General features: G+C 43.2%; 1 protein-coding gene across 1 annotated transcript; it reads right to left on the bottom strand.

Moving 5' to 3' along the window:
- Positions 1-4,218: 4,218 nt before the first annotated feature.
- On the bottom strand, positions 4,219-4,962 carry LOC135201140 (uncharacterized). Its single transcript, XM_064230019.1, has one exon. It carries the CDS (start codon positions 4,960-4,962, stop codon positions 4,219-4,221), a length of 744 nt encoding a protein of 247 aa, XP_064086089.1.
- Positions 4,963-17,780: the final 12,818 nt, after the last annotated feature.

Below are 17,780 nucleotides of genomic sequence, written 5' to 3'. Positions count from 1 at the left end.
TGAAAAGTTAGAGACAGAGTTGAAACGTATCTGGGGACAACCTTGACGAGAAGCTCCTGCAAAAAACTTGCAGATTCCGTCCCCAGTAGGCTTAAAGAAGTTCGGAAACGTCGGGGAATGCCTATTAAATAAATTAGGCCCTAGGGGTTGGTTGAGTGTTTTTAACCTATTTTTTTTTTTTTTTTTTTTTATTACGAAACCATTGATTTTTTAAGTAATATTTTCTTTTTCCGCAAAACATGTTTTTTTCTTACGAAATCGCTACCACGACAGTTTTTTTGACGGGTACTGTAAGTGTTGTAGCTTACAATTGCAGTTTTCGACCAATTTCGGTAGAGTTAAAGTTGACCGCAAGGAGACGAATTTTTTCTATTTATACGTTATTTATATGAAAATATTTCAAAAACTGATAAAAGCTACAACCATGGGTTGTTTTTGTTTGTATTCTGCATGAAATTGCACACATTTTCATATATAAAACTTTATGTAACAGCTAATTTTAAAATGGTGCAAAGATTACCACAATCGGACAAAAAAATTTGATTTTATTTGGAAGAGTTACCGAGCGGACGTAAGGAAAAGGTATTTCATAAATTCACCATAAATCGAAATATTGTGCTTGAGACTTCCAATTTGTTGCAAAATAAAGTTAAATGATTTAATATTACTAGAATGTAATAGTTATAGCTTACAATTACATTTTTTTACCATTTCAGTAGAGTCAAAGTTGACGAAGGTTGAAATTTTGGCACTTATCGTTATTTATATGAAAAAATATTTCAAAACTGATGAAAGCTACAATCATGGGTTGTTTTTAGTTCTACTCTACATGAAATTGCGCACATTTTCATATATAAAACTTTATGCAACGGCTAATTTTAAATGGTGCAAACATTACGACAATTGGACAAAAAAAAATTCTGAATTTTTTTTGGAAGTTACTGCGCGGACGTAAGGAAAATTTTTTTTTTTTCATAAATTGACCCTAAATTGAAATATTGTGCTAGAGACTTCCAATTTGTTGCAAAATAAAGGTAAATGATTGAATATTACTAGAATGTAAGAGTTTTTTAGCTTACAATGCCTAGTTCGACCATTTCGGTAGAGTCAAAGTGACCGAAGGTTGATATTTTGGCACTTATCGTATTATTTTTACAGGCGGCCCGCGGTTAACGGCGCAAATCACTCAACGGTGAACGGTTTACGGCGGTCGTCAAAAATATTAATTCATTTAAAAAAAATAAAGGCATTTTTAAAGGTATCTTTACGGCACAATATTCAGTTACAGCGCGCTAGCGCCGTGTCTAACAAGTTCATACATTTGTAGAATGACCGTTCAAACCATAAAGGTTATGCAAATTATATTAAACAAATTTTTATGGAGAGTTATTACGTTAGGTATTAGGGTAAAATATATGCCTCTGACGCTGTTCTATGCCGAAAATATAGAGTTACATAAGTGCAAATTTAGCTATGGATGTGTCGATATATATAGCTGTATTCTCCAAAGTCCGACAGAATTTCAAAACTCCCGGCACACGCAGTGGTCAGCCAGGTGGTTAGTACCCATTCCCGCCGGCTGGGAGGCGGGTGTCAGGAACCATTCCCATTTTCTATTCAGATTGTTAATGCCACTGTCCCTGAGGGGAGGTTGGGCAGGTACTTAATATATATATCTGCCAGGTAAGTATGAACAAACTTTATTGTATCATAACAATATCATTTTGTTCATGACACTTACCTGTCAGATATATATATAGCTGATTCCCACCATTGGAGGTGGGGAGGGACAGAATAAAAAGGATTTTGGAAAACATTTCACATGCAGATGATAGACATCTTGGTTCCTTACCTGTTAGCATAGCTGACTTTCGTGATTACTGTCCACCCAAGTCTGCTTTTGCTTTACTAGTCTCCAGCAAGGACGTGACCTGCATAGCTGGTGAGATCTAGATGATCTGACAACGGGGGCGTGACCACAATGTGTCTAGACCATATTGACCATACTTTAAGGGCAGCGAAGCAAAGAAAAAAACCACCACCTGACCTAGCCTAGCAAAGTTAGTCCCCGAAACTTTAAGGCTAAAATAAAGGGAAGTCCGCCTCTAGCGGTCGACCCTACAACCAAAAAACCAACAACCATAATACAAAAGCACACCTATCCATTTTCTAAAGGATAGGATTCGTGCCGCTTCCCGTACCCAAAACTGAATCTGCTGATATGTATGGTCCAAGCGAAAAGCAGTTCTCATATGTCACTTTCACATCCCTGAGGTAGTGTGAAGCGAACACAGAGTTGCTTCGCCAAAATGTGGTGCTCACAATGTCGCTGAGCGCCATATTCTTCTGAAACGCCATTGAAGTTGCGACAGCTCTAACTTCATGAGCATTGACTTTCAGAATTTTCAGATCACTATCTGGGCAGGACAAATGGGCCTCCCTGATGGTAGACATTGGTAAATCAGGTCTTTTCACAGAACACCAAAGATTGTCCGATTGACCTCTAATTTGTTTTGTTCTATCCAGATAGAATTTTAGAGCTCTGACAGGGCACAGGACTCTTTCTGGCTCCCGACCAACGATCCCTGCTAATCCCTTGATATCAAAGCTCTTGGGCCAGGGATTGGAAGGATTTTCATTTTTAGCTAAAAAGGAAGGACTCAAGGAACAGACTGCATTGTGTCCCCTAAATCCAACATTTTTGTTAATTGCTTGAATCTAATCACCCTCTTCGCAGTGGCTAGGGTGGTTAGAAAGAGGGCCTTCTTCGTTAAGTCTTTCAGCGAAGCCTCGTGCAAAGGTTCAATGGGACTCGCCATTAAAAAATTTTAGAACTATGTCTAAATTCCACGAAGGTGTCTTAACCTGTGGAACCTTTGAAGTTTCGAAGGATCTCAGATCGTGAAGATCCCTATCATTCGTCAAATCTAGGCCTCTATGACGGAAGACTGTTGACAGCATACTCTTGTATCCTCTAATTGTTGATACTGCAAGCTTGTCTACATTCCTTAGATGGAACAGGAAATCGGCAATTTGGCTCACAGAGGTCTTGGAGGAGGATATGCCCTCTTTCCTACACCATCTTCTAAAAACAGCCCACTTAGACTGGTAGACAGATTGAGAGGAAGCTCTTCGCGGTGGCAATAGCTTTGCCACCGCCCCTGAAAACACCCTCTCGCTCTTGCCAGTTTCTTGATAGTCTGAATTCAGTCAGACTCAGAGCGAACGGGTTTTCTTTGGTGATATCTCTCGAAGTGGGGCTGTTTGAGAAGATCGGCTCTTACTTACTTGGTAGTATTCTTGGAAACGTCCACTAGCAGGGACATGACCTCTCTGAACCAATCGCTTGCTGGCCAGAATGGTGCGACCAGTGTCATCCTTGTTCCTTCCGACGCTGCTAACTTCCTTGTTACTTCTCCCAGAAGTTTGAAGGGGGAAAGGCGTATACATCCATCCCCGTCCAGTCCCAAAGCATTGCGTCTACTGCTACTGCTTCCGGGTCGATGATCGGAGAACAGTAAAGGGGCAGTCTCTTCGTTTTCGAAGTCGCGAAGAGGTCCACTAATGGTCGTCCCCATAGTTTCCATAACTGTTGGCAGACCTCTATGTGCAGAGTCCATTCTGTTGAAATCAATTGATTGCGACGGCTTAAAATGTCTGCTCTGACGTTTTGGGGATCCTGAAACAAATCTTGTCAGAAGAGTTATGTTCCTCTCTTCTGACCATAACAGGATTTCTCTCGCTATCTTGTAGAGACAACGAGAGTGTGTCCCCCCCTGTTTCTTGATATAAGAAAGGGCCGTGGTGCTGTCTGCGTTGATCTGAACAACTCGGCCTATGACTCGTTCTTGAAAGGCTAGAAGTGCTAAGCGAATTGCCTCCAACTCCTTGAGGGGGTGATGTGCCAAGGCTTCTGTTCCTTTCTCCAGAGGCCTGACACTTCCTCTTTCCTAGAGTTGCTCCCCAGCCTGTCATAGACGCGTCTGTAAATAACACTAGGTCGGAACTCTGAAGACATAGGGGACACCTTTCGACATCTTGGTGGGATCGAGCCACACTCTAGGTGTTTCTTGACCAACGGGGAGATTCTCAAATTCCCTTCTAGGGTTTTGTTTTGTCCCTGCCAATTTTCTTGCTAGGAAAAACTGTAGGAGCCTGAGATGTAGCCTCCCTAGAGAAACAAACTTCTCCAGCGAAGAAATGTCCCCAGCAGACTCATCATTCCTTCGCCGAGCATGTTTCCTTCTCCAAGAAGGCTGACACTTTTTCTAAGCCTTTCCGCTGACGTTCTAGCGACGGAAAAGCCCGAAAAGCCACTGAATCCATCTGAATCCCCAGATACACGATGGACTGTGTTGGGGTCAGATGGGACTTTTCGTAATTGATCAGGAGGCCTAAAGATTTCGCCAACAGTAACGTAGTCTGAAGGTCCTCCAGACACCTTGCTCTCGATGACGACCGTATGAGCCACTCGTCCAGGTAAAGGGAGACTCGTATCTTCGAGAGGTGAAGCAACTTTGCCACGTTCCGCATGAGAAAAGTGAAAATCATGGGAGCTGTGCTCAGTCCGAAGCATAGAGCTCTGAACTGGAAGACCTGTCTCTTAAAATGAACCTGAGAAAGGAAACTTCTGGACTGGGGATGGATGGGGACATGGAAGTAAGCGTCTTGGAGATCCAATGACACCATCCAATCCCCTGGTCTCAAGGCCCCCAGGACCGACTGCGATGTTTCCATTTTGAAGCTTTCTTTCTTCACGAAAAGGTTCAGACTGCTGACATCTAGGACAGGCCTCCATCCCCCAGACTGCTTCGGAACCAGGAATAACCTGTTGTAGAAGCCTGGGGAATCTGTCAAGAGCACTCGTTCTACGGCTCTTTTCTCGATCATCTGATCTAATAAATCGAGTAGAATCTGTTGCTTCTGCAGCTGATAAGATGGTGACAGGTCTATAGGCTTCATGCTCAACGGAGGCATGGAGAGAAAGGGAATTTTGTATCCCTTCTCTATAATCTTGAGGGACCAGGCGTCGTCCCCTTGCTCTCCAAGCCTCTGCGAAGAGAGAAAGTCTCCCTCCCACTGGTGCCAGAAGGGCAAGGTTGTCACTTCTTTCCCCTTTGCTTTGCGGGGGTTCTGCCTCTAGCAAAGCCCCTTCCTCGTGTAGAAGCTCTTGATGGTGCTCTGCCACGAAAGGGCTTAAAATTATCCTGTGTCGCTTTCTCTTCAGGTTCACAGATAAATCCTTTACCATATTTTTCAGGAAAAAGATGGGAAGAAAAGGGGGCGAATAATAACTCTTTGCTTCTGCGTAGGAGAAACTGATTTTAGTCAGTAAAACTGCAGAAAAGCGCCCGCTTCTTTAATATTCCCGTAGTAAAGTGGCAAGCTAACTCATCGAGCCATCCCTTACTGCTTTATCCATACATGACAGGACGCTCAATAATTCTTCTAGTGACACTGATTCTGGGCTCTTAGCTTGCAGAACTAAAGCTCCTAAGCACCAGTCTAGGAAGTTAAATACTTCCGACGTCCTGTACAGTCCCTTTTTAGATGGTGATCTATTTCAGGCATAGTCCATGAAACCTTAGCCGAGGTCAGGTAAGTTCTCCTCGGTGCTTCGACCAGGTTTGAGAAGTCACCTTGCGCAGACGAAGGAAGTCTCAACCCTGTTTCTTCTCCGGTCTCATACCATATACCGCCTCTCCCCCGTTTAGCTTAGATGGAGGAAGCGCAAAGGACGTCTTTCCTTTCGTCTTCCTTGATTCCATCCAATCATCATTCTTCTTGAACGCTCTTTTAGTAGAAAGCGAAGAAGCCATCCTAACAAAACCCGGAGCTTGTCTCGTCTTGGATGAGGATAGTTGCGATGGCGGTGAGAGAGGAACTGGTGCTTGGAATTTTTCTGAAAAACAATCCTTCAGTAAGCGCGTTAACGTGCTTATAATCGTAGATGCTTCTGAAGGCTCTTCCTCTTCTGCAGGATGTGTTATCATTAGAAGACTCTCCATTGATCTTGACAGTCCGAAGTTTCTTTAGTTAAACAAGAAGCACTTATCCTTTGAGGCTCTGTTCGTAAGGGGGAGCTCCTATCCGCTGAACGGAATAGACGAGACAATGCGCGAATGATCCGCTGTGTCCTTGAAAACTCGAGACTCTTGTAAAGACTTGTCTTTCGAAGCCATCAGAGGCAAAGGTCTTCAAAAGCCTCTTTGCGGGATTCCTGTCGAGTTCCTCTCAGTTGAGTACGTTTATCTTTCTGAGAATCCCGATAGCCGGGCGTCTATCGTCATCGCGAGCGCCCTTGCTAAGGGAGCGAGACTTAGGACTCGCAGGAAGTCGGCGTCTTCAATGAAAGCTTTCGATCCACTGGACTCTAATGTCTATAAGACGTTTATCCATCAAAGAAGCGTCCTGAAGCGGAACATGCTCTAATGGACGTCGAGCGTCTTTAAAACTTCGCTTAGAACGCTTATGCCAATCCACCGAGCAAGTTTCAAAAACCAAGAGACAATCAAATACTCAAGTGAACAAAAATCCTAGGCGGAGGTCTGTAAACAGTTGTTTACCGACCGGCGACAGAGAAAAATCTGAATAGAAAATGGGAATGGTTCCTGACACCCGCCTCCTAGCGGCGGGAATGGGTACTAACCACCTGGCCGACCACTGCGTGTGCCAGGAGTTTTGAAATTCTGTCGGACTTCGGAGAATACAGCTATATATATATCGACAGGTAAGTGTCATGAACAAAGTGCAAATTAGCGATCGATGTGTCGATTTTATAAATGTTTATGCTTTTTATGTTTAAATGGTGTATGAAAATGTATTACGAAAAGGGTATTTTTATTTATGTGCAGAAATATGATAAAAAGGCAGCTTTTGAAACTGCCCTTCAAGTTATCGACTACGATGTTTTTTCAAGTTCGTTCTTGTATGCCGCCGTCTGCCGCTCTTCCGAAAATATAGTTAAAAAGAGTCCAAATTTAGCGATCGATGTGTCGATTTTTTAAATGTTTATGCTTTAATGTTTAAAATGTGTATGAAAATATATTACGTAAAGGTATTTTCATTTTTGTACAGAAATAAGATACAAATTAAGGCAAGCCTTTGTAACTACGCTCAATGTTGTCAGGGATGCTTTTTCATGTTCTGTTCTTGTCCGCCAGTTCCGAAAATTGCATTGTGTTATTTTATTAATTATGCATCTTTTCCATAAATCCTTTAAAAAGTTATACATTATTTCACTGTATCCAGGAATATTGTATGTATTCTCATATTATTGTATTTTAAAATATACTACAGCAAAATTTAAGCCCGTATTCCGCAGAGCGGCCAATGTTGTGGTTTGAAATCAGCTGATGAATACAAGTTTGTTTCACCACAACGAAATTCTGAGCGAATGCTCTTGCTTCTAGTTAGCATAAACGAATATCTATATACTTGACTTATACGAGACAAAGTTATTTTTCCTTATACAGCATGTTTTAGGTGGAAATATTTATTGAATATGTCTCGTTGTGAATGTGAACTACTTTTTTTTTTCGTTACAGATTACATTGCCGGCATGTTTATTGCATAAAAAATTATGTGATTCCGTTCGCAATAATCCTTTATATCATCTATACGAACTTTACGTTATTTATCTTATAAAACAGCGTGAAACCAACAGTAAAATGTGTTCTTTCAAGCACAGTAGTTTTGATTAAAATGATTTTATCCCAATATCACGGTTGTGTTGATGCACATGTTTACTGCAGTTTTATCCTTGTTGCCGATGTACGATATAGTCATTAGCAGCTTGAACAGTTTTCTCAGCTTCAGTTTATAACTAGGTTTAAATTTAACATTATATTTCCCGATTGATCTTTAATCTATAGCAAATAAAGTTATTACATTAAGGTATCTCAGTTCTATTCTATACATAACGCCATTTATAACAACTACGGTAATGTTGTATGGTGTTGTTATGATGATTGAAATACAAGCCAAACGAATGTTATCCAGTTCGGTGTACTTGGAAAAAAAAAGTGGTTTCTCGTTCGGTTGTTCATGGCTGTACACGTTCACATAATGAGTATAACGTTAAAACCATACTTTCATCATTCTCTTTTGCTGTTATTGAACTTATGTAACTAGAAGATGGATAATGTTAGGCCATTGTAATTTGATCTCTCATAAAATTGGACTATCATAAGGACTAATGTTCGTAACCGAACACTACAGCTACCTGTACACTGTATAAACTTTATATATACATACTCTAGACACCCAAAAGTACTGTACAGTAAATTCTATAGTACTACACTGCATAAATATTTTAATTTTATTTATTGCGCCGTTGTGGGATTACGGCACCTTTGACTGGTCTAGAGTTTCGAAAGGTGTGCGGTGGCCGTAGGTTTTAAAAATCGCTCAGCGTCGAAAATCGCTTGCCGTCGGCGGCCAGGAACGGAACCCCTGCCGCTAACTGAGGGCCGCCTGTATATGAAAATATTCCAAAACTGGTAAAAGCTACAACCATGCCTTGTTTTTTAGTTGCATTCTACATGAAATTGCACACATTTCATATATAAAACTTTATGTAATGGCTAATATAAAATGGTGCAAACATTACGATAATCGGACGAAAAAATGTATAATTTTTTGTTTCGGAAGAGTTACCGCACGGACGTAAGGAAAAAACAAAAAATTTTTTTTCATAAATTCACCATAAATCAAAATATTGTGCTAGAAACTTCCAATTTGTTGCAAAATGAAGGTAAATTATTGAATATTACTAGAATTTAAAAGTTTTAGCTTACAATTGCGTTTTTCAACCATTTCAGTAGAGTCAAAGTCAACCGAAGGTTGAAATTTTGGCACTTATCGTTTATTTATATGAAAATATTTCAAAATGATAAAAGCAACACCATGAGTTGTTTTTTGTTGTATTCTACATAAAATTGCACACAATTTTCATATATAATACTCCATGTAACGACCAATATAAAATGGTGCAAAAATTATGTCAAAGTGACAAAATAATTTCTGAGATGTGTCGCTGATGCTTTTTAGTGCGAGAAGAAAGAAATTCGCGCTTGCGCGCCTGGGTAACAATTGTAAACGAAACAACACCTTGATCCGTGAGCTCCCAGCATCCCCCAAGGCACAATTCAAAAGTTTTCGCCTAGTAGGCCTATAACTATTTTTCCGCGAATTTTTTAAAAAAACTTTTTTTTCGTTGACATACCATACGTCGGTTCGGCACCCGACAGACAATTTTTGTCGACATTTAATACGTCCAATCGGCGTTAAAGGGTTAGTTGCAGTCGTAATGTATCTGATAACCAAGGTATTAAAATAACAACAAATTTGGGAAAGAAGTTAATGGGAACCAGCTTGGGATTATAACTTGGAATAACCACAGGCCTTTTACATCAATAGTATATTTGCCTGTCTAGCCTTTTTTTTTTTGTGCGCACGCGTATCTGTACGCTTGATGTTTAACTGATTAATTACACTGTTATGCTGCTCTTTCTTCTGAATTGTATATCATAAAATTTCCATCACTTATATATGAGATAGAAGCTATTTAAGATTACCACAAACTAGTGATTCAACATATACAAAACCATTGTCAAATCACATGCAAACTAAATCACAAGAGTCATACACTGTTATGTATTCTATATAGCTAAAAATTTTTTAAATTTTACTTTGTCATAAGCCACAATGAATTTAGGTAAAACCAACAAATACAAGACATGTAGGACTAGTCTTAATTACCCTTTAACACCGATTGGACGTGTTAAACATCGACATAAATTGTCCTGTTGGGGTGCAGATTGGACGTGTGATACGTCGATAAAAAAAAAAGTTTTTTTTTAAATTTGCGGAAAAATACTTATAGGCCTACAAGGCTGGAGAAAACTTTTGAATCACGCGCCTTGGGGGATGCTGGGAGCTCACGGATCAAGGTGCTGTTTTGTTTACAGTCGTTACCCAGGCGCACAAGCACGAATTTCTTTCTTATCGCACTAAAAAGTATCAGTGACACATCTCAGAAATTATTTTGTCACTTTGACATAATTTTTGCACTACTTTAAATTAGCCGTTACATGAAGTATTATAATCACTTACCTTCATTTTGCAACAAACTGGAAGTCTCTAGCACAATATTTAGATTTATGGTGAATTTATGAAAAAAAAACTTTTTCTTTACGTCCGTGCGGTAACTCTTCCAAAAAATCATAAATTTTTTTGTGCGATTGTTGTAATGTTTGCACCATTTTAAATTAGCCATTACATAAAGTTTTATATATGGAAATGTGCGCAATTTCATGCACAATACAACTAAAAACAACCCATGGTTGTAGCTTTTATCAGTTGTGAAATATTTTCATATAAATAACGATAAGTGCCAAAATTTCAACCTTCAGTCAACTTTGACTCTACCGAAATGGTCGCAAAACGCAATTGTAAGTTAAAACTCTTATATTCAAGTAATATTCAATCATTTACCTTCATTTTGCAACAAATTGGAAGTCTCTAGCACAATATTTGATTTATGGTGAAATTATGAATAAAAAACATTTTCCTTACGTGCGCGCGGTAACTCTTCCGAAAAGTCAGAAATTTTTTCGTCCCGATTGTCGTAATGTTTGCAACATTTTAAATTAGCCGTTACATAAAGTTTTCCTTATGTGAAAATGTGTGCAATTTCATGTAGGAATACAACAATAAATAATTGAAGGTTGTAGCTTTTCTTATTTTCGAAATATTTGCATATAACTCACAATAAATAGAAAAAAACAAAAAAAAAAACCACGTTCAGTCAACTTTGACTCTACCGAAATGGTCGAAAAACGCAATTGTAAGCTAAAACTTTACAGTCTAGTAAGTCATCAGTCATTTATCTTCATTTTGAAACCAAATTCATCTCTATTCACAATATTTAGATTTATGGTGAATTTAAAAAAATGTTATTGTTATAATACAATTAAGTTTGTTCATACTACCTGGCAGATATATATATAGCTGTATTCCCCGAAATCCGAAAAGAATTTCAAAACTCGCGCACACGCAGTGGGCGGCCAGGTGGTAGTACCCATTCCCGCCGCTGGGAGGCGGATATCAGGAACCATTACCCATCTCTATCATATTTTCTCAGTGCCATGTCTCCTGAGGGGAGGTGGGGGGGTTGGGCTTCTTAATTATATTATCTGCCAGGTAAGTATGAACAAACTTAATTGTATTACAACAATAACATTTTGTTCATGCAACTTACCTGACAGATATATATATAGCTGAATCCCACCTTCGGATGGTGGGAAGAGACAGAATAGGATTTGTAGGAAACTTAAATTAAGTAGATGATGTACACCTTGGTTCCTCACCTGTTAGCAAAGTCGACTCTGTGATTACTGTCACTTAAGCCTGCTTGTGCTTAATCAGAGTTGCCAGCCAGGTGGAGACCTGTAGTGCTGGTGCGCTCTGGATGCTCTGTCAACGGGGACGTTTGACCTCAAAACGTTACAAGAACATCGAGCCATACATATGAGGGCAACGAAGCAACTGACCACCACCTTGACCAACTATCCAAGACCCCTGAACACTAAAACTAAGATGGGAGGTCTTCACCAAAGACTCACCACAACCAAAAAACACAACTAAAAACTAACCTAAACCTAACTAAGGGATAGGGAGAGAGCTACCTTCAGCCCCCAAGACTGTGTCTGCAGAAACGTATGGCCCAAGAGAACAACAGTCCTCGTATATCGTTCTCACATCTCTCAAGTAGTTGCTCCTCCAAAAGGTGGCGTCAAGGATGTCCTTGATCGACATGTTCCTTTGGAAGGCAAGCGAGGTTGCGACAGCTCTGACCTCGTGAGCTTTCTTTCACTCGCAAGAGGCTCAAATCGGTCTTCTGGTAAGACGAATGAGCCTCTTTAATCACGTCCCTCAGAAAGAACGCCAAAGCATTCTTGGATAATGGTATATCGGGTCGTTTTGTTTTACCGAACAACCACAGATTATCTGAGGGACCTCGTACCTCCTTTGTCTTGTGAACATAAAACTTTAGAGCCCTGACAGGGCACAGGGCTCTCTCAGGTTCTTGGCCCACAAGGCTTGTCATACCCTTAATTTCAAAGCTCCTTGGCCAAGGGTTAGACGGGTTTTCATTTTTCGCTAAGAAAGTGGGACTCAAAGAGCAGACAGCATTGTCACCTTGAAGCCCACCTGCTTTACTAATGGCTTGAATTTCGCAACTCTCTTCGCCGTCGCCAGAGCAGTTAGGAAAAAGAGCCTTCTTCGTCAAGTTTCCTAAGAGACGCTGCATGGAGAGCTCGAAAGGACTCGACATCAACAGTCTAAGAACTAAATCTAAGTTCCAAGAAGGAGGCCTCGCCTGAGGTATCTTGGTAGTCTCAAACGATCTCAAGAGATCGTGAAGATCTCTGTTGTCAGTAAGGTCTAGGCCTCTGTGTCGGAAGACTGCTGACAGCATACTCTTATATCCCTTGATGGTCGGGACTGCCAGCTTCTGCACATTCCTTAAGAATAGCAGGAAATCGGCTATCTGGCTCACAGAGGTAGTGGAAGAGAAAACATTCCCTCCTTTCTACACCATGCCCTGATAAGAGCCCACTTCGACTGGTAAAGAACAGCTCTGAGGAAGTCCTCCTTGCATTGGCGATCGCTTTCGCAGCTGCTTTAGAAAAACCTCTCGCTCCGGCCAACTTGTTCGATAGTCTGAACGCAGTCAGACCCAAGCGCGGAGAGGTATCGGTGATTATCTTGCGAAGTGGGGTCTGTCTGAGTAGATCTTTCCTCCAGGGCAACGTCCTCGGAAAGTCTATGAGGAAGGACATTACCTCCGTGAACCATTCCTTCGCGGGCCACATCGGGGCGATCAGGGTCAACCTCGTCCCCTCCGATGCCGCGAACTTCCTTATGACTTCCCCCATGATCTTGAATGGAGGGAAGGCATACAGGTCCAGGTTCTTCCAGTCTCAGAGCAGAGCGGTCTATAGCGACTGCTCCCGGATCCAACACAGGGGAGCAATAAAGAGGCAACCTCTTCGTCTCGACGTCGCAAATAGGTCGACTAAAGGACGTCCCCACAGTCTCCATAGTTCCCGACAGACGTCCTGGTGCAGCGTCCATTCCGTCGGCAGGAATCTGATCCTGTCGGCTGAGAAGGTCTGCTCTGACATTCTGGACTCCTGCGATAAATCTCGTCAGGATCCTGATTCGCCTTGCATCTGCCCACAGCAGAATCTCCCTCGCTAAGTAAAAAAGAGGACGGGAGTGTGTACCTCCCTGATTCTTTAGGTACGCAAGGGACGTGGTGTTGTCCGAGTTGACTTGGACAACTTTTTCTGCAACCTTTTGCTGGAAGAACTGTAGCGCCAGGAAAAACCGCCGCTAGTTCCTTCACATTGATGTGCCAGGACACCTGTTCCCCCCTCCAGGCGCCTGACACTTCTTAACCTCATAGTGTTGCTCCCCATCCCGACACGGAGGCGTCGGAAAACAACACTAGGTCGGGGCTCAGAAGCTTAGGGACAACCCCTCTCGGAAAAACTTTCCGAGGATCTAACCCCACTTAAATGGTTTTTACACCGATTTGGTGATCATAAAGGTCGCATCCAGATCCTCTTTGACTCTCCATTCTTCTGCAAAGAAAAACTGGAGAGGCCTGAGGTGTAGTCTTCCCAGGGAAAACAAACTTTTCCAGCGAGGAAATGGTCCCCAGCAGACTCATCCACTCCCTCGCCGAGCAAGCTTCCTCCCCTCCCCAGGAAGGCCGAAACTCTCTCTAAGCCTGCAGCTGTCATTCCTGGGACGGAAACCTCGCTCGAAAAGCCACTGAATCCATCTGATCCCCAGATACACGATGGACTGTGTTGGGGTCAGATGCGACTTTTCGAGGTTGACCAGAAGTCCCAGGGACCTTGCCAAGGCTAACGTGAAGTGAAGGTCCTTCAGACACCTCTCTTCTGACGATGCTCTGATAAGCCAATCGTCGAGATACAGGGACACACTTATCCCTGCAGAATGTAAACCATCTCGCTACGTTCTTCATGAGCATGGTAAATACCATCGGAGCCGTGCTTAATCCGAAACAAAGGGCTCGGAATTGCCAAACTTTGTCCTTTAACACAAACCTCAGAAACTTTCTTGAAAGAGGGTGGATAGGAACGTGAAAGTATGCGTCCTGTAGGTCCAAGGACACCATCCAGTCGCCCGTCTCAAGGCTCCTAGAACCGACTGAGGCGTTTCATCTTGAATTTTTCTTTTCTATGAAAAGATTCAGCCTGCTTACGTCCAAGACTGGACGCCACCCCGACGACTGCTTTGGTACCAGGAAAAGCCTGTTGTAATATCCTGGTGACCCCAGGTCTAATACCTGTTCCACCGCTCTTTTCTTGATCATTTGATCTAAAAGATCGAAAAGAATCTGACTTTTCTCCCCTTGATATGACGGGGAAAGATCTCTGGGAGTTGTGGATAGAGGAGGAGGGTCCAAAAAGGGATCTTGTACCCCTGTTCCACTATCTTGAGGGACCACGCATCTGTATCTCTCTCTCTCCACGCCCCCGCAAAGAACTTTAGCCTGGCTCGACCGGCATCTGAAGGACTTGATTTTCATTTAGAGGATTTAGGCTTGAAGGAAGCTCTTCCTCTTGAAAGACCCTCTCCCTCGAGGAGCAGCTCTTCGAGGGAGGAGCGCCATGAAAGGGTTTAACCTCCTAGGTGGTCGTCCAAAAAGAAGACGTAGTAGGGACTCGGGGGGCGTCTTGAAGACTGGGCCAAGAGGTCCTGGGTAGCCTTTCTCCTGTAGGCTCACTGCCAGGTCCTTTTACCATAGCCTGGGGGAAGAGATGGTTCGAAAGAGGAGCAAAGCAGAAGCTCCGCTTTCTGCGTTTGTAGAAACAACCTAGCCGTAAAGTTGCAGGGAAAAAAGCGCTCTCTTCTTGAGAAAAGCAGTGAAACCGAAATGAGACACTAACTCTTCCGAACCATCCCTGACGGCCCTTGTCCATTCAGGATAACACATTGGAACAGCTCCCCCAGAACTTAACGAGTCAGGACTCCTAGATTGAAGATCCAGGACTCCCAAGCACCAGTCTAGAAAGTTAAAGACCTCAAGAGTCCTTAACAGTCCTTTCATGTGATGATCAATCTCCGTTGGCGTCCATGAAATCTTAGCAGTCGATAAAAGGGACCTCTTCTGAGCATCGACCAGACTAGCAAAGTCCCCTTGGGAAGACGACGGGATCTTAACTCCTACTTCTCCTTTGGTCTCATACCAGATGCCGCCTTTCCCACTGAGTCTTGAAGAGGAAGGGCGAAAGTCGACTTGCTCTGATCCTTCCGACGTTCCATCCAATCTTGCAACTTCTTAAACGCCTCTTGGTGACAAAGAAAGTTTTCATTTCACAAACTCCGAACCTTGCAAGGCTTAGATGACGAAAACTCGAGAGGGTGGAGACTTGGGAGCTGCAGGCTGGAACTTCTCTCCAAAAAAGAAGAGCGTAACAGTCGAACCAGCACTTTGTAATCTGACAGACGAAACGAAAACGAAGGCTGTTCCTCCTCAACTGAGTCCGCCGGAACTACTAAGCTCTCCTTCCTCCCTAAGAGGCAAAGGAGATTGCACCTCTGGAGAGGGCGTGCGCCCAACCAAGGGTCTAGCCTTCCCCAACAAAGGCTTTCGAGGATTAAGTGTAGCAGCTTCTTCAAAGCGACCGACCTTCTGTCGATCCTTAGAGCTCGAAGAACGAAGAGCGTCTTGACCGCGCTGAGCGTCAAGAGAGGCTACTCTAACTCGCTCTAGAGGAGCGTCCTTACGCTTCCCGCTAAAGCGTCTAGCTTTCGCTTTCAAAGCGTCCTTCTGGGCGCTCTCGAAAGCCTTCTCAAAAGGCAAACGGCGTCTAGCAAAACGTCCCCCCCGAGCGGTCCTCAAAAGCGTCCTGACGCGCGGGATGATCAGGACGTCGAGAGGGAAGAAAAGCGTCCTGTCCACGAGACTTCCTACCAGTAGAACGAGAACGAGGAAGCTCCGACGGAGAAGCAAGCGCGGAGACAGAGACGAACAAGGAGACGGAGAAGGGGACTGCCTCGTCCTCTTGACAGGCAGTCTGGCGTCCTTCCTACGCTTAGGCTCGACTGCTGCTGGGCGAGTCTTCTGAGCCATTAAAGCTGACAATTGGTCTTGAAGAGACACAAGAATATTCTTTGTTGGTGAAGAAACTAGAGGGGGTGAAGGGCTGAACCTGCGCTGGGGACGCCTCCTTCCTTCTCACAGGTACAGCTACCTGCCTCTCCGAAGCGCGAGAGAAGCGCTTCTCAGCGTCGTCCTCAGACAACGTCCTACCTCTCTTCTGTGGAGGAAAGCGTCATACGACGCAGGTGAAGACCGCAACGATAACGGAGAGAGAGGACGTGAAGCGTCCCTCCCTCGGAAAAGTCCTTTTCAACGGACGCGAGTCTCTCGAGCGCTCCACCCCTTGCGCGGGGAGGGTCGCGCCTCGGAGGACGAAAAACAGTCCTTAAGGATGCGAGCCTGTGCACGCTCTTGGCAGCCTGGGAACTAACAACAGGTCCTGCCGAAGGGACGCCAGATCGGTGGGGAGCCCCCGTAACCCTCTTGCGGCTTTCGACATACCACTCCCTGAGTCCTGGGAGTCCGATAGAGGTCTAGGCCTAGAGGCATTACGGGCCGATCTGACGCCCCCTCCACAACACTAGGGCACGATCAACACACTTTACTTGAGCCGGTTTCTAAGGCCAACACTTTGGACTCTAGAGTGCGTAACGACTCTAGAATCAGAGAAAGGGCATTACCTTCTCCAGACACAGAATCAGGGCCCGCAGGCAACAACACAGGATTAGGTGAAGCAAATTCTACTGGTGTTAATACAGGTGAAATGTGTTACTTCCCTTACTTTTCGAAGAACCGCTCTTGGAGGAAGCCCTCCTGATGCTATCGCGTTCCAATTTATGCCGATAGGACTCATACACCTTCCATCCATCATCGGTCAAACCTTTGCATTCATTGCACCGGATCATCCAACAAACAAACATGCCCCCTACACCTCATACATACGTGTGGGGATCTACCGATGATTTAGGTAGCCTCACCTTGCAATCACTCTTCACACACACTCTGAAACTCACTGAACTTGATCCAGACATCACGTTCACAGAAAAGCCAATCCAAAATAAAAAACAGTCCACTATCCGCGTATGCCAATCCAACAATCCAGAATCATACCAAAGTCATCCAGATACTTAGAACGAGTCAATCCAAAAACAATCCTAGGCGGGAGGTCTGTAACAGTTGTTTAACCGACGGCGACAGAAAAAAATGAATAGAAAATGGGAATGGTTCCTGATATCCGCCTCCCAGCGGCTGGGAATGGGTACTACGACCTGGCCGCCCACTGCGGTGTGCCGAGTTTTGAAATTCTGTCGGACTTCGAGAATACAGCTATATATCTATTGTCAGGTAAGTTGCATGAACAAAAAAAAAAATTTCCTTCTCTCCCGCGCGCGGATTCTCCGCGCAAATCTCAGAAAATGTGTACTAAATCGCATTCTCATAATATTTGCTCCATTTCATATTAGGCATTTTCATAAAAAAAGTTTTTATATATGAAAATGTGCGCATTTTCATGTAGAATACAACAAAAAAATAATTAAAGTTGGAGCTTTTTATTTTCTAAATATTTGCATATAAAAAATATAAAAAAAGTTTGACATTGGGTAAATTTTAACTCGTTCGTATGCCGAAC

This window comes from Macrobrachium nipponense, chromosome 28 (assembly GCF_015104395.2).
Source record: "Macrobrachium nipponense isolate FS-2020 chromosome 28, ASM1510439v2, whole genome shotgun sequence".
NCBI classification, from domain to species: Eukaryota; Metazoa; Arthropoda; class Malacostraca; order Decapoda; family Palaemonidae; genus Macrobrachium; species Macrobrachium nipponense.
The sequence above is the reverse complement of the archived record's forward strand: the minus strand, read 5'-3'. Positions and strand labels throughout refer to the sequence as shown.

Coding starts and splice junctions, on each gene's coding strand:
- LOC135201140 (XM_064230019.1), bottom strand. CDS start 4,962: ATGAAGCCTATAGACCTGTCACCATCTTATCAGCTGCAGAAGCAACAG.